This window comes from Barbus barbus (assembly GCF_936440315.1).
Source record: "Barbus barbus genome assembly, chromosome: 9".
NCBI lineage: Eukaryota > Metazoa > Chordata > Actinopteri > Cypriniformes > Cyprinidae > Barbus > Barbus barbus.
The window spans coordinates 31,605,318-31,629,133 of NC_136737.1; the positions used below are offsets into that span (position 1 = coordinate 31,605,318).

Sequence of the window (23,816 nt, forward strand, 5' to 3'; positions counted from 1 at the left end):
GTGTGTGTATTTATATTTACATAATAAATAAACACAGTACACACACACATAGCATGTAAACAAAAACTTTTATTTTATAAACTTTTATGATTAATCGCGATTAATCGTTTGACAGCACTAAAAAAGACTATAATAGTATATCAATAACACTGAGTGTGCTGGAATGCTGGCAATTTTGTGCAAAGCGCCACCTATCAAAATATTCCCAGCAGCTGGAAACATTAAAATCGAGTCAGTTAAAGGCGTTCTGCAGTTAGCTGCTCAATATATCAGCAGCAGCGGGTGACGAGTGGGCCAAAGGCACGATCACAGCCCTTTTCCATGAGGCTGCCAGGACTTTGAGTACAGCTGGAAAACAGTCTGATGGAGTCTGCCCCATCCCTCCTTTTCCCTCCAAGATAAAGAGCACAAAGTCTCATGTTATGTTTATGAGTTGGACGAGGCCGAGAGAACGAGAGCGCTGAAGTCAGCATCCACGCTGGGCTCTTTGACAGCTCTTTCAAACACACGTTTCACACTATTTTGCTGCATAAAAATACGCATTTCCCTCCTCAAAGACACCAAATGCTTTGATTCACTGGAAGCCCTGAGCTGGACATCGCCAGCATCTGATAAGTGTGTCCATATGCCAGCCGACTGTAAAGCTGGGCCACCGCGAGATGCCGTCAGTCAACTGTGCCACATTCAATGAGGACGCAAAAAAAACAAAAGAGTGCTTGACACAAACCCCTGTCAGCTCATGACGGCACACAAGCGTCTTTCTCTTGTCTCCGAGTAAGTACAAATATAAAGAGTGGACACATATTAGCCTCATGTCTGCAGGACAATGCACTCATTGTGAATAATCCTACAGGAGACATGGGAATGAACTCTGGCTCTCACACACAGACCCCACCACTTTCCTTTCCATTCCCTGCTCTCTCGCTCGCTCGCTCAATTAATGCACTTGGCTCCACTTTGCTGAAAAACACAATCATCTTTTTCCCATTATCTCTATTATTTTCTGTTCTTCTTTTAAAAAAGGTTACTACACGTGGTTAATAACTATAATTTTGATTTAAAAAAAAAAAATTAGCGCTGTCAAACGATTAATCGCAATTAATCGCATACAAAATAAAAGTTTTTGTTTACATAATATATGTGTTCTATGTATATTTATTATGTATATATAAATGCACACACATACAGTATATCTTGAAAACATTTACATGTCTATATTTAGTTTTTTTTTACATATCTAGTTGGGTTTGCATCCAAAGTTGCGAATTTAACTTATGCACAAAATTGGAGTATCGCAAAAAACATTAACGAATAAAGCACCGTTTCCATCCAACGAGACAAAGAGAACAAAATCGTCACTTCCTAATAAAGTGGCACTAAATATCACTAAGAAAAGTAGGAGAAGCCACTGAATATAATAATTTTCATATATGATAAATTGCATGCGCCACAGAGCGAGCAGACAAAACACAATAAATGCAGTCATTGCTTTCGTAGGCGGATGCTGCTGTTTGGGAACGCAGTCTTGTAAGACGATTATACAGAAATACTTTGACGACAGACTTTGCTCAGGTATTTCAGAACGACCAAAACAACATTTCAGATGCTGTGCAACGAGATCGGTCCACTGGTTAGTCAAGTTATCCCGTCCCATTGCGCAATGTTTTTTGATGTGCATGGAGGAATTTATTCGATAAATTTGTTTCCATCTCCCATTATACGCATTAACCCTTTTACGCACAAGTCAAAAACCACCTCAAGTGAGTGTAAAAACGTTTTTGCGAATTACGGGATTTTTTTTTTCCGAAATATGGCGCTTACATCCGATGCAATACTTCAAAATGCGCATAAAAACTGGGTGATGGATGAAACATAACTACTGTTAGCAAAACATTTCAACTCCGTAATCAAACATATTAGAGAATTTTGTACATTTTTATTAGAAAAAAAAAATCTCGCAAAATCTTTACATACTATCATTCATATGTTTTTAGTCAGTAAGATATTTTAATGTTTTTAAAAGAAGCCTCCTTTGCTCACCAAGGCTGCATTTATTTATTTAAAAAATACAGTAAAACATTAATATTATGAAATATTATTACAATTTAAAACAGCTATGTTAATATATTTTAAAATGTCATTTATTTCTGTGATGCAAAACTACATTTTCAGCATAATTTCCTCCAGTCTTCAGTGTCACGTGATCCTTCAGAAATCATTCTAATATGCCGATTGGCTGCTCAAGAAACAGCTCAAGCTTCATATTTTGTAGAAACCATGATTTTTTTCATGGTCATGGATAGGAGGACAATATTTGGCTGATCCTTTGATGAATAGAAAGTTCAGCACGTAAAGAGTGTAGTGTAAAATAGAAATGTTTTGTAACATTATAAATGTCTTTTAAACTCAATGCATCCTTGATGAATAAAAGTATTAATTTCTTAAAATAAAATCTAAATCTTACAAAATCTTAGATCATAAACTTGGATGATAGTATATACATAAAACTATATAAGAACCTCTAAATATATATGTGTGTTGAGAGATTGTGTGGGGTGAAATAATATATTTAAAATAAATAGTCAACAATTTTTATAGCATCCTACATCCAGTAGTGCTGACTCCCACAATCCCAAATGATGCCTCAGTTATAAAACCCCAATAAGTGTTGCCATAAATCTCCAATTCCATCTCTAGTTAAGGAGTTAATTACAATCAAATGAGCAATAATGAGTGATGAGGCTGTCAGAGCGGCGCTCACATGACCACACATGAGCCAAAACTGCAATAAGACACTAAACAGCACCTGGGACAGACCGACACCAAGCGCCGCTCCAGTGGGTTACTGAGGCGTAGGTTAATGGGTTGGGTTTGGCTCAGGTGTCTCTGTGCCTGTAGGGGTAATCTGTTCAGACATCGGCCGGCCCACGGCTCCAGAAACCTCCAGTGCACAGTTATGCAGCGTTACCTGTTCTACTCTCAACACCTGCTTAACAACACTTACAATGACTAAGAGACAGATTATATCGACAGAACAACTACACGATCTGCTAATCGCTACTTATGTTCATGTGAAGTGTGGCACATGACACCCAGAGCTAAAATTAAACCCATACAGGATCAATACGAGTTACATTAAACTCAACCAGAAGCATTTGTGGAGTGTCGATTACCACCAAAAATTGTACAAATACATTTTTTTATCATAATTTTTGAGTAATTTTAGGGTTTCTGCTGTAAAGTTGAAAAGAGCTTATATTAATAAGCATTTTTTCACATTAAAATCATGTGAAACTTAAAAATGATCGTCCAGCCCTTATTGATGTAAGTGGCGTGAGTGATTCAAATCAAAGACATACAAAACGGCTACTAATGAAAACATCTGTGGTGACTTGCACGCATTCAATAACAAGAGTTGTTTTTCGCGGACACATCATGCGGCAGCAGCACATATGTAGAATATTAAATGACCAAAAAGCAAAATCATGGCATTCCCCTAGTGACAAAGAAGTAGGCCTATACTTCAGGAGACTTTTAAACAGAGTAGTTGTAATGAAAATAGTATACTTTAAAAGTGTATACTTAATTGTGAACTGAATGTTATGTTTCCTGACATTTAATTGCATGTTATTTGCAATTAAATGAAAATATGTTATGGTTTAAAATTAAATTAAAATAGTAAAAATAGAACTTAAAGAGTGCTTCTGTGGCACTTAAGTACATCTTTATATATTTTTTCTTTATAATTCTATTGTCTTTGAAATATGGTTTAAGTACTTCTGATTGTACTGACAAGCATTATAAACTAAAATATAATTTAATGTCATTCTAGTTGCATGTAACATATTTAAATACATGTGTAATATTGAATAACACTAGTTAAAATTATAATCAAGCATTTTTACATGATAACAAAATAAGTGTACTTCTTTAAAGCATGACAAAATATTATTAAAACATAATGATTTAAAATGCACTTTAAAGTAAAACTTTTAATCCAGTGTTGGGGAAAGATACTTTTAAAAGTAATGCATTACAATATTGCGTTACTCCACAAAAAGTAACTAATTACATTACTTAGTTACTTTTTATGGAAAACATTACTTTTGCGTTACTTTTTGGCACCTGGGTTGGGCTTGTTTATTTTTAATAACAAAAAGCTATATTTTTAGCAACTGTAAAGGCACTGTAATTAAACTGCACAAATGGGGACAGAAGAGTTGTCAGTGAATAAATGTGAAAAAAGTAACTTCCGTTACTTGTTTGAAAAAGTAACTCAAATATTTAGTTTTAAATTTAAAAGTAATGTGCTACTTTACTATTTACTTGAAAAAAGTAATCTGATTATGTAACTCGCGCTACTTGTAACCCCCAACACTAAATTTGACATTATTATAAAGTGCACTTTTTGAAAGTGTGCTTAAGTGTGTTAAGAAACAGTCATGAAAGTGTCTCTCTTTAAATCACTTAAGCGGTCTTTTATTTTATTAATATTATATTATTTGCAAGAATTTACACTTCTTTTTACCCCCAACACTAAGTTTGACATTATTACAAAGTGCATTTTTTGAAAGTGTGCTTAAGTGTGTTAAGAAACAGTCATGAAAGTGTCTCTCTTTAAATCACTTAAGTGGCCTTTTATTTTATTAATATTATATTATTTGCACGAATTTACACTTCTTTTTCAGAAGAGGTTTCTCAAGGCACAATAACAAAGTATTCCATTGTCACAAGGATAAAATAAATATAGTTTTAATTCTTTCATGGCTGGTATGCCATCATATTTAAGGTTAGTGAATTCTCTCAGTTCACTCTCCATTGGCAGGTGTGCTACACAGCTTTAACTTTCGACCCTGAAGGCACCTGACTCATGACCAGATTAGAAACTTTGTCGGCTGCATGTTAAATGGTCTGTCAAATTCAATTAAACTCAAAGAAAATAACCCCTGGGAACTCTCTCTCTGCTCTTTAGACGATACAGACTCCTCGGCAGCGGCATAAAGGCATTGCTCTCCTGGAATGTGTATTCTTTGGAGGAGCCACTTGGAGCAAATTTGACTCTTTTCTTTCCTCCTCTTGTCGCCCACCTTCGTGCTGGTGACGTGGTGAGTGGAATGCATGGGCGTCTATTGCGTTTCAAAGATCAGACACATGCCAGACCCTTCAGAAGAGACAGACAATAAGCATCACGCTTAAGTTGTCCTTCAGCGAAGCCCCCTCTGAATCCAGCAATGCATCACACGGGACGGGGCGACGCTGCTGTGAATCAGGGGCAGGCCGATGCTGCTGCTGCCCCCAATCCAGTCCAAAACAAATGCGACCACACACATTCCCCCCTCGCTGCTCAATGAGACGCCCCTGCTAGAGGAGCGCCGAAAACAATGCATCCACAGAACTGACAGAGACAGACAAAAACTCAGTGAGAGGGAGGAGCCTGTCACACAGTCTGTCAACAAGTCTAGAAGGGGCGTGGTCCCGATAAGCCACACCCACTCATGGATACGCCCTCACAACTCAGTGGGCGGTAACTCTTACACACAGAAACTGTTTTCCAACGCAATCAGCTCATGCAGATGCTTTCTGTACAATATAACAGTGATTTTGTGGCTATAAAAAGACAACAAAACACAAGCAACCATGGTTTTAATGATGGCTGTAGTGATAATTTTGCCTGGTGGGCAATAAAACAGGGCAAAATTTCTTATTCACATCCAGAGAACAGAATAGTATACCAACTATAGCAACCAGCCACAAAGCTTTGTTAGAAAACGGAGACTGCAGCTTTAAAATCACATTTGCATTTCTGCATATTCAATCTAGTGCTTCTATGATTTTTAAGCACATATGAGCTGTCAATGGTGTTGGGTTGGTATCATTAACATCGAACATTTTGACTTCATTGTATAAAATGTGAAAAAAATTTAAAAGCATTAAAAAAAAATGATATAATATAATATTAATGAAATAAATGGCCACTTAAGTGCACTTTCATGACTCTTTCTTAACACACTTAAGTAGACTTTTTAAAAGTGCACTTTGTAATCATTTCAAATTAAACATTTTATTCAGTACATTTAAAATGTTTTACTAATCTTTTGTTGTGCTTTAAAAAGTACACTTATTTTGATAAGTTGACGGGCAAACTAAAGCACATTTTAATTTTAACTTTAGTGTGTTATGTAATATTACAATAAAAGTGAATATATTTTGAATTTACTAAATTGCAACTCCTTACGAGTTTCAGTTGAAGTCCATAGAAGTTTATAAAAATATATTTTAGATCATCAGAAATCCTTGAAAGTACATTACAATTATGAAAGACAACAGAATTATGAAATTACATTTAAAAATGTACTTAGGTTTTACGGAAGTGGGTCAACTAATTGCATTTAATATAAAAGTAAACAACAACACAGCCTCATTTAATTGCAATTAGCATGCAATTAATGATTCAATGTTAATTTTAAAGTATATAATATTTGTCGTTAATACTTTTTTTTTTATTTTGCTAAAGTGCACTACTTTTTCATGAGAATATTGAAAATAGCAGCATGAACATTCTGCTGAACATCTGCTTTTGTGTCTGGAATGTCATTTCAGTGTGAAATATTTCAGGAAAAACACATATATTATATTATAGTTTATTTATTTTTTAAGTATATACTGGGCTGTAAAAACAGAAGTGAAGCTGGAGCACAGATCTACAGCTGAGGGGATTTTCTATGGAAAGACACTGTCAGACAGCAGGTGTCAAAACTGTAAACTAACTTTTTTGGAGGAACGTAATTCTTTTTTTCTTTCTTTTTCTTTTGAACCGCTCTTTGAAGTGCGTAATGCATGTTTATTGTTTTTACTTTGCCCAGAGCGTCCCTCCTGCCATTATTCTCATGAACAAAAGGAAATGAGCAGCTCCATATCCTGTAGACAGAGCCATCGCTTTCAACTGCTTATTGGAGAGGGGGTGCAGAGACCAGCAAAGCACATGGAAAATACCTCTCAGAGAGAAACAGAGTACACGGAAAACTCAAACAGCATGCCCACGCCACAACAATCACAGCGAAGAGCTAAAATACTTCAAATGTAAAAGTAGGCACAACAAATAATAATTCAAAATTCAAATCAAAAGCGGAATTAATCCATTCTATTTGAAGAAAGTTAGAAGTAAAGTAGAAGAAAAAAATAAAATGCATTTTTCCATGCAAAACACGTTGCAACAATGATAAGGTGTCAGAGTGTTTCTGAGCAGGGTTATTATAGTTAACTAAAACGAGGGAAGAAAAAAACCTTTTGTTACTTGAAATAAAAGAGAAATATAACTGAAATAAAATCAAATAAAATACAGGATATTAAAAAAACAAAACAAAAAACGTAAGCTTACTTTTTTCCAGATAGCTGCCAACGCAACTTTTCTTATTTTCATTTAGTTTAACTTGATTTTCATTTAGTTTAACTAAAACTGAAATACAAATGAAAAATGTAAATGAATTAGGGAAAGAAAAAAAAATAATAATAAAACTTTAAAAGTTGTTTTAAATATCAGTGATTTTGAGTGATTGCCAGTGTGTTTTAGGTAGTTACTTTCATATATGCTTTCTTTTTTTTTATATGTCTGATCGCTTAGAAAAGTCATTTTTAAGACTTAGGGTTAGCAGTGTATATACATTTCTGTCTTTCATGGATCACAAGTGAAGATCTTTTGAAGAATGTTGAGAACGAAACAACACTTGAGCCCATTAACTTCAAATGTGTGGACTAAAGGTACTGACAGATTTAGATTTGTGATTCTTTTGGTTAACATATCCGTTTTTATGTTTCAGAAAAAGAAAGGAAGTCATACGTGTTTGGAACAACATGAGGGTGAGTAAATGATAACAGAATTTTCATTTTTGGTGAACTATCTCTTTAAGTATTAGCAATAGAGATGCCTTAGCAAACGATGCTAATGAAGCACCGGTAAACTGTTTCCAGTCAGTACTATCAGTAAACTGACAGAGATATGAGGGCCGTGTGCATCCAAATCTCCCATCCTCCCCTGCTAAAGGGTTACAGATGTCTTCCCAGAAGGGGATGTCTGTTGACGGTCAGCAACACTGTGTACTAGAGCCACTGAAGAGCTACAAACCTGCTTCTTTATTTTTAACCGTCATAAAACACTTTGGCATCGAGCTCAGAGGAGCAGCGCGGTACACAAAGCAGTCGCTGTCAAAACACTTTCATTCTCTATCTGGCATTATTCGTGAACTAAAATGCATCTGGACTGACAGAAGAGCCAAGTTAATTTAAACTCTTTCTTTGCTCTACTGCCAGACGTACACTAATGAAATCAAAGCCCTGAGTGTAGAAATAAGCTCTTATCTGCTTGATAAGACGTCCATGGAGATAATCAGCCATCTTGAAGGGGTTCTTTGTTTTCCGATGATTAAAGTGATGGCATCATGGTGTAAGTTAGGACTCAGCTCCACATAAAAAGGTAAATAAACCACTGCAGGACAGGTAAGGAGCCGTTGAGACAGAATACGATTTTCCATTCCATTGCGCAATTTTTGCATTGTTTTTCTATGTAAACCTTCTAGACGGACATTTTTGATGTCTTACGTCTTTTTCAGTGTCTCGAGAATGACACAGCGTTCTAAAAAAGTGGCACTCGAGTTAAAATAATTTTACTTTTACGGTCCATTGTCTGCTGTCAATAGTTTTATGAATCACAACTCACACATATTTAGCTTCCAAACCAAGCAAATGTTGCGAAATCTGCATGGGAAATCGTTGACCTTCATGCAAAATTCCCAATTGTGTAGAATTCTGTTGGGATGACCGACGTTTGGCAATGGAAATTTGCCAAACATAGGTAAATGTAATTGCTCCTTAAAGGCCAGAAGTAAAATCACAAACATGAACACTTGTAAATAGTAAATTGCACATTACTCAAGGGGACGACAGAGTTGCCTTCAAATTCCATTAAACATATTATTACTTACACAACTAGCTATAAACATGTCAATGGTTTAGTTGAACTAGATTCTCCTCAAACTGTTACTCCACAATGACAGTTTGTCAATTTGTTAATTAACGACTTCAATAGCTTCTCCTGTGACTTTAAACTGAGCGCTCGTGTTGCATTATGCAAGACATGTAAATTAAGCTTGTTCGGCATGGAAATTCTGTCCAATTTTCACATGCGATTTCCCAATGTGAAATTAATGGCAACTGGCTTTATAAAATGCCAATTCACTCCCTGACAGTAGGTGGCGCTTATAGAAAATCAGACGTACAATTTTGTGTCTCTTGAACAAACATCTGGTGCGACAAACATTTCACTTTGAATGAATGGCTGCTATTGTGTCCGTTTACACCGACACAACATTTGCATGCCATCAATGCGACAGATTTTTTAACAGAAAGGTATTTTAATCTGTTTTTATCTCACTGGGAGGAAAACCGGACAACCAATAAGATTTGTGCTTTTGGTAATGGTAACTTCAGTGTGTTCTCTTGTTATAAAAATAAAAATCAGTCGCACTGACGGTATGTGAATGTTCGGTCTAGCATTTAACTGATGAACTTTATCACACTGTTTTGTCAGGCCTTCAGAGTATGCAGACATGCACAGAAGATGATCTTTTGAAGCAGACAGTAAAGATGAGGCTTCAAACAAAGGCAGAAGAACGCTGTCTAGTAGTGAGGACCATAAATAACAGATACTTTTTCTGTATAGGATGTGTGTGTGCGCCCAGAAGCCCTCCATCAGCTGCTGCCGTGTGTGAAACGCAGCGCTCGTGTTATTGTAGACGTCATTGAGCTTACTGAGCACTTCATAACACTGGCCTTTGTCTGCAAACACCACAATACCACTGACTGTTTCAATGGAGCGCCATGTGTTTAATTTACTAAGTACAAATAAAACATGTATAGCATGTGTGACTACTCTGTAAAATATGGCGACTAGCAATTGTTACCTTAATAAGCTATTTCTACCTGATTTAACCCATAAGCTTTTTTTTTTTTTTGGTATAAATTAATGTATATCTTTTGATTCAGTGAAATAATAATGCTTGGGTGATTGCTAACTAGTCCTAATTGTGCTAACTGTGTTATAGTTAAAGTGCTGAATTATAATTCATTTTAATGTAATTTCGGTAACACTTTATTTTAAGGTGTCCGTGTTACACATGTTACATGTACTATTATAATAACACTTAATTATGCATAATTACATGCAAGTAACCCTAAACCAAACCCTAATAACCCTATATAGTAGGGTATATAGTTATATAGTATATAGTTAATTAATATTACTCAGTACTTAAATGTATAATTACACTGTAACAAGGACACCTCAATCTAAACTATATCCATCATTTCTATTGTAAAATATATTTGTAATTACACATTTGTACTGAAATTGCAATTTATCCCACTTTAAATGTAATTTCAAATAACACTACGGTTCAAATTATACAGTACTTTAAACACTCCGGGTGCAAATTGTAAGTTTTATCACTCAGAAAAGTAACATATCATCCAAGCTTATAGCAAAATACCAAACTTTAAGTACGAGCAATAGTAATAGAGCACCACTAACAATGTTTAATTTGCTAGTATCTAGCCATTTAAGATATAAGACCTAGTCATATTCTTTATTCGGATGTCCAGATGACATTTTATTGCAGTATGAGACCCATCTGTTTACATCACTCAAGTCTCTTTTACCTCTATTTATTCTATTTCTGCCCATTTCTACAAAGAGGCTGGTGTTCAGCGCTCCCTCACACGGCATTTCCTTCAACTTTAATTGCTTTTATACAGTTTATATCGGCAAGTCACGCAAGGCCCTGAAGTGACTTAAAAAAAATCACGGCTACAAAGAGACTTTTGTCTTTTGATGGCAGCTATCGGCAGAGAAGAAAGGGCCAGCCAGATGCAGCCCAGCCAACCAGCATCGCACGACTGGATCTTCATGACTTTCCAATTCATGCACTGGACAGGAAGTCCCTCCAGCCGTGCCACCAGAGTCCAGCATCTCCTCTCGAGCTCCAGACAGAGAGAATCTCCACAAACACATGTGTTATGTCTGCAGCGCAGATAGCACAGCCACAGATTCCATTACAGGCCGCTTTATGCCACTGCGGCCCAATAGCCATTGTTTCGCCGCTCACCCTGCCAAGCTAGAAGCATTGTCCTGACATTCCTTCAGCGTTGGCCCACGAAAAGGGGGATACATTTAATGATTTCTTTAGTAAACATTTCCTGCTGCCCTGACCCAACAGTAACTCTGCTAACAAGTGTTTTAAAACATAATGCTACTGAATAAAAAGCTGGGATTGATTCGCTGAGGGACGTTACCGCTCCTTGACACAGCACATCTGGATTTCAATAACAGTTGAGCAGGATTTTGTTTAATAAACCTCCAGTTGCTACAGCAGATGCGTTTAGTTTACAGAATGAGTTGGATCAAGTGAAATGTTCCTCTCTCTACATCACAGGCTTCCAACACAACTGTTATACATCAAACCCACAACTGCTCTGAGTTTATTTACCAATATAGCGTCGTCCCTGCCAGCCATATCAAACGCCAGTCAAACAACTGATAATAACCTCTGAATGCTAATAAAGAGTCGGTGTTTTCATTTATATGGGTGAATCTCACGAAACCTGTCAAGAACATGTCCTGGTTATATTTCTCTCCAAAAACAAAATAAAAAAAATGATGTTATTAGAAATTAGATATAATAAAAAAATATATAAACTATATAAAAATATATTTGTGTAGAAATGATATTTTGGATGATGACAATTAAGCATTTTAGGACCATTATAAGTTTTTGCACTCGGACATTATTTTCATAAAAACTGAATATTTTTTTTCCCAATGAATTCTCGTTGCTGTAATGTGAAAAATATTTGATTTGAATTGTAAAGTGAATACATCTCTGTTGTTTTTATTGTGCTGCCTTTGCGGAAAGCAAACAAAAAACAAAAACAAATAAAAAAGTAAACAAAACAAAGCAAAGCAAAGGAAAACGAAGCAAAGCGAAACGAAACGAAACGAAACGAAACAAAAAAACAAAACAAAACAAAAAGCAAAGCGAAGCGAAGCAAAGCGAAACTAAACAAAACTAAGCAAAGCGAAACTAAACGAAACGCAGCGAAGCGAAACTAAACTAAACTAAGCAAAGCGAAACGAAACGGAGCGAAACTAAACAAAACTAAGCAAAGCGAAACTAAACGAAACAGAGCGAAGCGAAACGGAGCGAAGCTAAGCAAAGCGAAACGAAACGGAGCGAAGCGAAACTAAACGAAACTAAGCAAAGCGAAACGAAACGGAGCGAAACTAAATAAAACTAAGCAAAGCGAAACTAAACGAAACGGAGCGAAGCGAAACTAAACGAAACTAAGCAAAGCAAAACGAAACGGAGCGAAACTAAACAAAACTAAGCAAAGTGAAAAGGAGCGAAACGAAACGGAGCGAAGCGAAAAAAAGCAAAGCAAAGTAAAGCAAAGCAAAACTAAGCAAAGCAAAGCAAAACAAAACAAAACAAACAAACAAAAAAACTGTAAAAACATTCTATTACAGAGTAATAGGAATTACAAAAAAGTCTGGATGATAATGGGATTTTTATGGACTACCATAAATGGAAAAAATGTTACAGTGCATTTTTTACATTTAAAATGTACTAAATATAATAATAAATCTAAAATAAGCTTAATTATCATTTCATTTATGATTTATTTTATTTTGGGTTAATATGTGAGATGCAGGCATGTTTTATGTATCTCATGTTTCCAGGCAATGAAGAATAAAAGAAATACAAAATTAAAGTTTCACACAAACAAAAGTGAATATTGTGTAAGATGCGAGCTGGCAGCAATAACAACTTATTCAATGCTTATCTTCAACATAACGGAGAAAAACGGGCATCAACAAAGCCTGAAGGCAAGACCGTCTCGTGCTTTACGTGGCATCAAAAGCAGGCATAATTACAGACTGCCTTTGCATAAAGAAAGAACTATAAACACTTAAATTCTTTTGCCTCACTTGTTTGGACTAAAGCTGCTTTGGTATCAGAACAAGAACGATAAAAAATAAACCAGCTGGAGGGCGATCCTTTAATTACCTCCTGGTTCATGAAGTTAGGCGAAGAAATGCAGGTTTGATTAAAAACGCACAAAAGCGTATGATTTTTAGCAAAAAGTAAGCAGGTCATACATACGAGATCATACAAATTCATATACGAGTTCAAACATAAAATAGGCATTCATAGTCTGCTCTTCGCTATCAATCAGCTCAATCATTTCTGCAGAAACAGTCGAGCTGTAGCGCCTTGAACTGCAAGTTGTAACAAAGATATCCAGAAAGATGTTGAAGCAGAAAGAGGGGGGTTGTGTGACGCTGGAAAGAGATACGTGTGCCCTAATAGTGGGGGCAAACGAACAGCTGCAACCATCCAAAGAAGAAGAGTCTCTCTCAGTATACAATATTCACTTCCTGAGCCTCAGCAAACTATTGTGTTTTCTTCTGTGCATTTCCTTCCAAAGCAAACAAGAAACGATCCTATAGACATGCGTGAGGTTAGCAGGAAGAGAGGAAGCACGTTTACTGACTGGATGTGAGCGCAGGCTGATCATTACTGACAGGCTTCTCCTGACTGTTTAATTGCAGGGCGGTGTGAAGCTTGAATCTGCTGCTTTGTTGGTGGCGGAGGTGTCCGCTGAATGTGTGGCAAGCCCTGGCATGCTTTCTTATGGCTTTCACACGAAGAGTTTCGGGTAAGAGAAGGAAGGGAGCATAAGAGAGAAGAGCTGTCCCAGTAAAGCCCGTTTGAAATGAGCCTCAGAATTAACAAACATCAAAGCATCCACGTGAATCTGTAAAGTTATGAAACTGCATTTTTAAGTATTACCCCATATAAAGTCTGATAAAAGAAGAACATGGGAATTCCCATACACTACCAGTCAAATGTTTGGGATAATTAATTTAATATTTTGTGTGTTTTTGAAGTGCTGCAGATTAAAAACTTAGCAAAAACAATAATATTGTGAAACAGAACTGTTGACTTGAATATATTTTGAAATATAATTTATTCCTGTGACACACAGCTGATGGAATCAATTTTGGAATCTTTGATGACTAAAATGTTCTAAAAAACAGCATTTATTTGAAATAGAAATCTTATGTATTTTCTCTCACTTTTGATCAATTTAATACATCCTTTCTGAATAAAAGTATTTATTTATTTACTTTTTTAAATCTTACACCAAACTTTTGAATGGCATGTCTCATGGTTTCCACAAAAATATTGGCCAGCACAACTGTTTTCAACATTGATAATAATCAGAAATATTTCTTGAGCAGCAAATCAGCATATTATTATGATTTCTGAAGACTGATGCTGAAAATTCAGCTGTGATCACAGCAATCCATTGCAGTTTACAATATATTCACATAGAAAACAGTTACTTTAAATTGTAATAATATTTCACAATATTACTGTTTTTATTTTTAATCAAATGATGAGCAGAAGAAGCTTCTTTCAAAAACATTTAAACCAGTAGTGTATATATATTTATTTTGCACAGTGTTTTTCAGCTAAACCATTATGACCCAAAAAATACAATATTAACCATATAATTGGGCACGTTATAACAATTAAACTAAATAGGTTAATCAACTTTTAAATATCATTTGTTGTGACATCAGTGTGTCCAAACAAGCTATTTTGATGCAAATTGATCTGCTACTTGGTGATATAGCTAATGCTAATACAATATTTAGCCCAGTGTTTATTTCACATGTTAAATGAATGCTATTTATGCATGCACAAAATTGTCAGTTTTCCTATTCAGCCATGTCATGTTAATATTTTTGCATTTTATCAGGCCTATGCGGAGTTAATAAAAGTTGTTTACTTTGAGCTGTGTCACGTGGTTTCCAGTGTAAAACTGAGATTGGAGAACCATCCATGTTTATCCACAAACAGGACAACTACAACCCAAAGAAGAGCCGAAGGCTTTCTAGTAGGAGAGATGTGGGCAACTAATTGTTTTAACTAGTAGGTGAGAATTGGCGTTGGTCTCTGGTGTCAGCAAATAAGATTTTGATACATTTAAGTGTTTATCATCTCAATGCAATCAGTGAGCTGCGGGGGCGAGACCCCACAGTCGCCGTCCCACCGAGGTGATCACAACCCTAGTGACTAATCAACCCACCCAAATCAGATAAGAGCAGAGTCTCCAGGGCCGCAGAAGAATACTCTGTCTCATTCCTACAGAGACACAAGTCAAAACACACATTTACATTGAGACGCGCTGAGATATGCTAAACACCTGCTTATCAAGGTGAGAAAGAGCCTTGATCATAGGCCTGCTGTGAGAAACGTGTGTTGCACACGACAGTAAGCAAGACCGGGTGTTTTTTGTCTTTCAGATCCACACCCAGATACTGTTTTGTGTGTTTCCGGCCCACGCCTTCCTCATGAGTGTGTTCATAGGTCAAACGTGACAGCAGAGATTTCATCAGTGTGAACACGCACTGATTCGGATCAGAAACCAGTTCAGAGATTATAACCTGTTTGGGACTTCTTGCTTTTAAAAACAATGTGGTGATGTTTCCAGATAAGTGTAAGTGAATAAAACACTTAAAAGTGAAATAAGAAAAACAAATTTAGTTTGTTGTTCGATGTTCACACTTAGTTCATTCACGAGTGAAATAAATAAGCAACGATTATGTTCACTCTTAGACTTATGATTGGTTTTGTGGTAAAGGGTCACAATTTCCTAACGTAAATATATCAAAACTTAATTTTTTTGATTAGTAATATGCATTGCTAAGAACTTAATTTGGACAACTTTAAAGGTGATTTTCTCTTCTTCTTTTTTTTTTTTGCACCCTCAGATTCCAGATTTTCAAATTGTTGTATCTTGGCCAAATATTGTCCTATCATAACAAACCATACATTAACGACAAGCTTATTTGTTTAGTTTTCAGATGCTGTATAAATCTCAATTTCACAAAATTGGCCCTTATGGCCGGTTTTGGGGTCACAATTAGCCCGTATGCATTACAGTAACTGATTTATGGCTCAGCTAATGTAGAGCCGTGCTGGAATGTCGCGATCCACAGATAATTAATGTAGCACTTACTTGAGGAAGTACTTCTGTCCGCTGGGGGTGTACGCCATCTCCCAGCCCGGCGGCAGCGGCAGGTCCTCGGCCACATCGAAGGACTGGTGGCGGGTGTGAGAGTGGTGTCTCCCGGGGCTCGGAGCGCCCAGCGCGGCCGCGGACAGCTGCAGCGACGCCGGGGAGGAGTGCGAGCGGACATGCGCCGCCTGGCAGTGCGGCGGGAGGCTGCCGGAGTCGGTGCTGGACTGTCGGGAGTGCGAGCCCGAGTCCGGCTCCCTGAAAAACGACTCGGGCAGATGCTTGTTCCTCCAGGAGCTGGGCTTGGGGCTCATCACCGAGTTAAACAGAGCCTCCAGATCCGTGTCGAGGTCTTTGGCGACATGGATCACCTGCTGGCCCGGTAACGGCTGGAGAGGGTTACTGCTCATTTTGTTCGATATAAAAATACACAAACCCCGAAAATCGTATGAAAATACTCGATTAAAAAAAAACAAATCCTGGAACTTGTAGTAAGTTCTTTGGCTGGGCCTGTTTTTTTTTTCTTTCTTTTTTTTTTCTTTCTTTGGTAAAAGTAGTTTCGGTCTATTTAAAAAGTCTTTCAAAAGTTGTCATAAAGTTGCAAAAGTGTATGTCATGTTGTCCCGCATTGAGAGTTTTGAGAGATATTCCTGCTCCGCTGACGGAGTTTGTGTCCCGATGGAAAGTTTGTAAACTCAAGCTTTTCTCTTTCTCTCTCCCTCTGCGTCTCTGAGCGGCTCCTGTGTCACTCATGAATATTAAGTGACTCCAGCCCTCATGAATATTAAGTGACTCCAGCCCTCATGAATATTCAGTTTATCAGTGCCATACAGTTTTGCTCATAAAAGCAACTAATATTATCTATGGATTATCCAGAATTGAGCAACTCAACAAATGTGGTGTTATTTTAAACTGAAGTGGTAGCCTACTCAAAACCAGATTGTCTTTGAATAAAAAGTTTAAGAAGAATCTGACACAATTATCTAAACATTTTATTTAAATTTATTAAATCTGGTTCATTTGAATGTGCTATTTTACTGAATGTGCTATTATACTGTACTATATTAAACATAGTAATATATTTATTATTATTACATATTAAATATTAATAATAGTAACAATTCTAATTTAATTTTAAACATAAAACAAAATACAACATAAACCAGAAACAGCCTGAGTAAACACATCATACATTTTTATTTATTTATTTCACTGAAGCCAATCACCCATGTGAAAAACCAACTGCCCCTATTACACATTTTAGGTCATGTAATCGGACAACTTTTAGATGACTTTTGAACCGTAAGTATGCAAATGTTACTTATTAAAAAAATAAAAAAATTGGGGTACCCTGCATTACATAAAAATAAGAAATAATGTGAACTTGTGCACTTTAGTGTGTTTGAAAGATAACTGGTCTTTGTGTGAATGTCCCCAAAACTGGAAGACTTTCTAAATGTTTATTAGTGGTAGGCAATTTTAGAAAATAATTTCAGACGTTTTTAGAAGAAATTCCAATTACTTTATTATACTTTTTGATTACTTTTCTAAATTTCTAATGTTTTCAACTGTTAATCATTTTCAAACATTTAAAGCAGGCAGGGTTAACCTTACAGTAGTCCTCAACACTGATTACTGTCAGACTTAGAAAAACTTCATTTTAAAGCACAGCCAAATCAGACTTTAGCACCGCTATTTATTATGAGATCATTCTGAGGCTAAAAACAGAATTAAAATATAACAGATTAAAGTTTAATGGCTATGATACTGTCAAGTCTTTGCATAGCTATGACAGGAAACACTGGCATAACAATGCCTGGGGAAAGTTCATCTTTAAAAAATAAAGCACATACATTAAACCAAATAGGAAATTAAAAAGTTATTGATGTGTCCTATTCTGTGTCCTAAACTCCTGAAGCATTGGTGTCTCATATTTTAGAGCATTCTTGCAATTTATGAAAGAAATCAATCAAACCTGTATGTGTGTGAAAATATTCTGATGTAACCACCTTTGTAATCGTTAACATTTTCATAAGTAACTGTAATTTAATTGCACATTTTTGCAATTAAATTACGCATTTTCATTACATGTAACTAATTACTCTCCAACACTGCATGTAATCATGAATCCTTAAACATCTTCAAGAATCGGCTAAAAACAAATCTTTTCCATCTTTGTTTGACCCTCTAACTCTTGCACTCTCTGTTCTAATTCTATTCTTAAAAAAAAAAAAAGTGTCCCTTTTAGACTTAAATACAAAAATAAAATAAACAAACAGAAACTACCCTGTAGGGGAAAACAGACTGGCACAAGGCTGGACAAGGGGATCACCAAACACAAGGAGAATAAATAGGGAGCAAATGAGGAGGGAAACGAGGGAACACAGGTGGGGCAAATTAACTAATAATCAGGTAACAAGATGGGTGGGGTCGAGACAATAGACATGAGAGCACATGGCACATAGAACCAAACAAGACAGGCCATGTGCTCACATAAAACAAAAACACAAGCACATGACCAGCAAAACAAAATCACCAGCCATGTGCAAAACGGGAAACGAACACGCAGCTAATGAGGAGACTCATAAGCCGTGTGTTCACACAAAACATGACTGCACGCAGCCAGTGAAAAGCACAAGATGCGTGCCTCACAGAACAAGACCAAACAAGAGAAAGCACGCAGCTGAAAAACGAGTTGCGTGCAACAAAACGAGACAACAGAAAAAGCATGCGGCCGAACCTGAACCGTGTGCCAAACAAAACACAACGCACACGGACAGAGGAGCGCACGGCCTGAGCAAACTCGGGACCACACGCTCCCACAGCAAGAACAAACCTGTAGCGTGAGTGTCTGAACCAAACCCCAGAACAGGGCCTGAACAAGACAGGAGTGCCGGGATCTGAACACCATGGCCCAACATGAAACAGAACCTGCAGACGAGAGAGCACGCGGCTTGAGCGCACTCGAAGCCACGCGCACTCGCCAGAAAACAAGACAAGAGGGGAGAGTCAGGGCTCTGTCACAAAACCACCAATAAACTAGACCGAAGTGACAGAACCCTGACATGTATTATAGTAAAAGTGTGGTAACCATGTTGTTTTGTTTTTGGCGTATTTACTGCCATTTGTATAACTACAGTTTTACTACAATATCAGGGTTAAACTAAGTTAGTGTAGCAAAACCATGGTTAATTTGAGGTTACCATGGTTTAACTAACTTATTTGGTTGTTTTGCGAGTATTTTTAGCGCTTTTCTGTATTTGTTTGTGTTGCAAGTAGGCTATTTGCAGTGCAATTTGTTTTTTTTTTGGCGTATTGATTACCATTTGTATAACCACAGTTACACAGTTAAACTATGGTTAGTGTAGCAAAATATATAGCAGGCTAACTTTTTTTTATTTATTTTTATATATATATATATATATATATATATATAGTAAAATGTTAATAAACCTTTTATTATATATATAGCGCTTTTAACGATACAGATTGTGTCAAAGCACTTAACAGTATTTCTGAATTTCTGAAATATCATTGTCTAGCTCAGTTTAGTTTAAATAGTATCTGTGAAATCAAATTGATGATAATAACTAGAAATTAAGTTCCCCAATGTTTAGGTTTATTTTTGTAAGGGAAGCCAGCTTACATAATTTTTCACAGTTACAGTAATTGTGTATTTCGTCAGCTTATTTAGGCTAATAATATCCCCCAAAAAAGCTAAGGAATCATATGATCAGGATATTAAAATAAACAAAAATCTCGCCTTTCAGAGTAGACATTGATAAGCATGTCCCAGCCAGGTTTGTCACTTGTTGTGGTTCCCTATAACATTTCAAATGTGGTCTGTGCATATTTGCAGCGCATTTTTGTATTTGGTTGCGTTGCGAGTATTTGCAGTGCATTTCTGTTTTTCAGAGCGTTTCTGTATTTAGTTGTGTTGCGAGTATTTACAGCATGTGCTGTCAAACTGATGAAGATGTTTTCTTAATTTGCTGGTGCTTTTTCTATTTGCATGTGTTTTCTTAAGTTGCAGCGCATTGAGCTCTCTTGTCCAATGTAAGGCAATGAATGAAATGATATTCTCTAACAGCAAAGGAGGAAGATTCCTTTTGGAGCTCAAAAATGTTTCAGCTTGCTAGTATCTTTTAGTGTGGAGCATGTATGGAAGGATGTTGTCAATCGCCAACTGCAGGCTAGAAATGTGGGTCAGATGTGTTGTAAAGCCGTTTATCAGGTCAACTGTGTAAATCCCAGTCACACCTCAGCGTCAGCGTACATGTCTAATGAACATGTTCATGTGTGGAGATGATTATATTCATCTGAAAGAACAATAAGTCAGTGATTCATATAATTGCAAGCTATTGTGACTTAATGTGGCTCGGACTAAACGTCTGGCCTATATCCCATGATGTGAGAGACGGAGAGAGTTCACACACACACATCCATCTGTGATGAGGAACAGTTGACATCAGCAGGAGCTGAGCTAATGTTAGCGCTGAGTTCAGATGGCCTTCATGGGAAACACACCTGTCATCAGCTCCTCCTGTCCTCACACAACTCACATCTTCAACAAATGCACACTCAACACACACAAAAGGTCCTTTTGTCCGGAATTAACGTATGTGTTTTTTCATATTCATCATCCAAACCTTGCACACAGTCAGATGCTTCAAAACGCCTCTTAAATTGCATGCTACGGATGTGAAAAGTGTACAAAATCAAACCCATTTCGCATTTTTTATGAGGGACAAAAGTTTTGAAGTGTGTAAATATGATTGACCTTGAGTGAGGTCGTATTTATTTTGTAACATGCGAAAATTTCGGACTCAGTGTGCAAGGGCTTTATACCTCAGTTTAAGATTTATGAATTGCTTATAAAATGCCCATCTATTAGGATTACAGTTTTAAGCATAATGTGATGCATATTCATATTCATATTCTGTCAGTCATATACAAATGAATCACCAATAAATCTACTATAGCTATTGAATATGACTTATTCTACAGCTTGCCATATTTTAACCATGTTCATACATTTAAATGGATAAATACAATTGTTTTCACAGTGAATGATTTATGCTGATTCACTTGAATAAATGCATTTTGAAAAAATAAATAAAATTAGATAATAAAAAAAAAAAAGTATGCCTGATTTTTCCTGATTTTAGCTATTTTTCTGATTGCATGATTTTCATTTCTGTACAACTGACAAATATGCATCACATTCAGTTATTAATTTGTTTATGTTAATACTGTGTAATCAAAATGGACAGAAAGCTGCATATAGGCTTTCATTCATTGTATAAGGACCATTTCTGTTTAATTAAAAAGAATCTGTTCAAATGTTTTCTTTAAAACTTAAACTCCACATCTATTAGTTTACATTCCTGGTCTTATTGCTTTTTTATATTTTATTTTCTAATCAACATGTAATAACTTGGTCAGCCTCTAAAAGGGCTTTTTTGTTGTCGTATGATGTCTCCAAATCCTATGATTTTTAACCCCTTTCATCTGTAATATAGAGACGCTTTTCACTATCCAATTAGTTCTGGATATCCCACCACACATCGTGTCCCGCTGAATATCCAGTTTCACTCCAAAATATAGAACAATGTGGAAGGTAAATGGGATACAAATGTTAACTACAAATAAAACTCTACATTTCTGGTAATTAAAATAAAGCTAAAATCAAATAAATATATTAGATTAAAAAATAAATAAATAAAAAATAGAGAAATACTGCCTTGGCAATGAACTGAAATAAATATGTGAAGTACTAAAATGTCTAAGACTAATTCTGAAATTAAAATAAACCAGAACAGGAATATAAAATTAAAAATTATGATAATAAAATGACAAGTGCATAAAAAAAAATGTTTTTATGTTATTGTAATGATAAAATCAAAGATATTGAACTGGCTAATATTATATATTTAATAAACATTTGAAAGTAAAAAGTAATTGAAATTAAAAAAAGTTAACAAATGGACAGAGCACTGGCAGAGACCCTACAATCCCTACAGCACTTCATAAATGCACTGTATCTCTGTAAAACTCTCATGTTTTTAACACTGTTAAAGTTACGCCACAACCTCGAGCATAAGGGAGTGGATGATTGCGCTAACATGTAGATTAAAAAGTTAGCAATTAGTACATTAATCATTATCCTGACACAAGGAAAGTTTCCCTGAAATTCAACAAAGCTTAAATGACTTGTGATCATGTTAAATCACTAACATAAAGAGCATGTGCTACAGGATTTTTTTGTTTGTTTGCTCAAAGTAAACCCCATATCCAAAAAAAAAAATCATACATGTTAAATTTGAAGGATTGTTTTATTATATGAACTGATGAAAAACAAAAGCACAAGAGCATCTATGAATACAGTTCAAATGTTAACAGTGCAATGAGGAAACAGGCCGTTTATTGGTCATCTTGGCCTCATTAAGTGGCAAATGCTGAATTTGCTACTGCGCTTTCAGCTTTATTTATTTAATTTTTTTTCAGATTCCCACTCAAAATATGTGCATAAAATGGAAAAGAAATCAGCATATTCAGCCTAGGCCTGATCATTACTCTATATGGACACCTTAAAAAAAGTGCAATCACTGATCAATATGACGTTCAATAAATTGGTCCAAAAGATGCATGTATTGCTGGGGATGTAAACCTTCGGCCCAAAAATACACACAAACACCCTTCAGTGCCATAAACTTAAAGATACTCCACCAAAACATGAACAATCTGCCATTATTTACTCACCCCTTTTTCTTCTGGGGAACATGAAGATATTTTGATGAATGTTGATAACCAAATGGTTCAGCACTATCTTACAACCAATTCGTACGTAATTTACGTGGTGGCTAATTTGTACAACTTCACTGTGCCTAGACTCAAATGACGGGTAGGTTTAGGGGTAGGTCATTCGTACAAATTCATACGAATTGGAGAACTCTTAAAATACGTACGATTTAGCAAAAATCGCACAAATTTGAATGAGTGAGGTTGTACAAATTTGTATGAATTCATACAAATTGGGGAACTCATAATATACATACAATTTAGCAAAAATCGCACAAATTCAAATGAATCCGGTTGTACGAATTCGTACGAATTGGGGAACTTGTAAAATAGATACGATTTAGCAAAAATCGCAGAAATTCAAATGAATGAGGTTATACAAATTCGTACAAATTGGGACCTCGTAAAATAAATACGTTTTAGCAAACATCGCACAAATTCAAATGAATGAGGTTATACAAATTCGTACAAATTGGGACCTCGTAAAATAAATACGTTTTAGCAAACATCGCACAAATTCGAATGAGTGAGGTTGTACAAATTTGTATGAATTCATACAAATTGGGGAACTCATAATATACATACAATTTAGCAAAAATCGCACAAATTCAAATGAATCCGGTTGTACGAATTCGTACGAATTGGGGAACTTGTAAAATAGATACGATTTAGCAAAAATCGCAGAAATTCAAATGAATGAGGTTATACAAATTCGTACAAATTGGGACCTCGTAAAATAAATACGTTTTAGCAAACATCGCACAAATTCAAATGAATGAGGTTATACAAATTCGTACAAATTGGGACCTCGTAAAATAAATACGTTTTAGCAAACATCGCACAAATTCGAATGAGTGAGGTTGTACAAATTTGTA

The 23,816-nt window shown here is 36.0% G+C and overlaps 1 protein-coding gene across 2 annotated transcripts in view; it reads right to left on the reverse strand.

The window, feature by feature from the left end:
• The window catches only part of LOC306875461 (WW domain-containing transcription regulator protein 1-like), a 53,191-nt gene extending 36,467 nt beyond the window's left edge, over positions 1-16,724 (reverse strand). The window contains exon 1 of one of the 2 annotated variants that reach the window (XM_079426041.1): positions 16,141-16,724. In XM_079426041.1, the coding sequence (XP_079282167.1) occupies positions 16,141-16,550 (410 nt within the window). In that variant the 5' untranslated portion in view covers positions 16,551-16,724. The remainder of the gene's footprint in view (positions 1-16,140) is intronic. The other variant, XM_079426040.1, reaches the window with a different exon arrangement.
• Between the last annotated feature and the right edge of the window lie 7,092 nt (positions 16,725-23,816).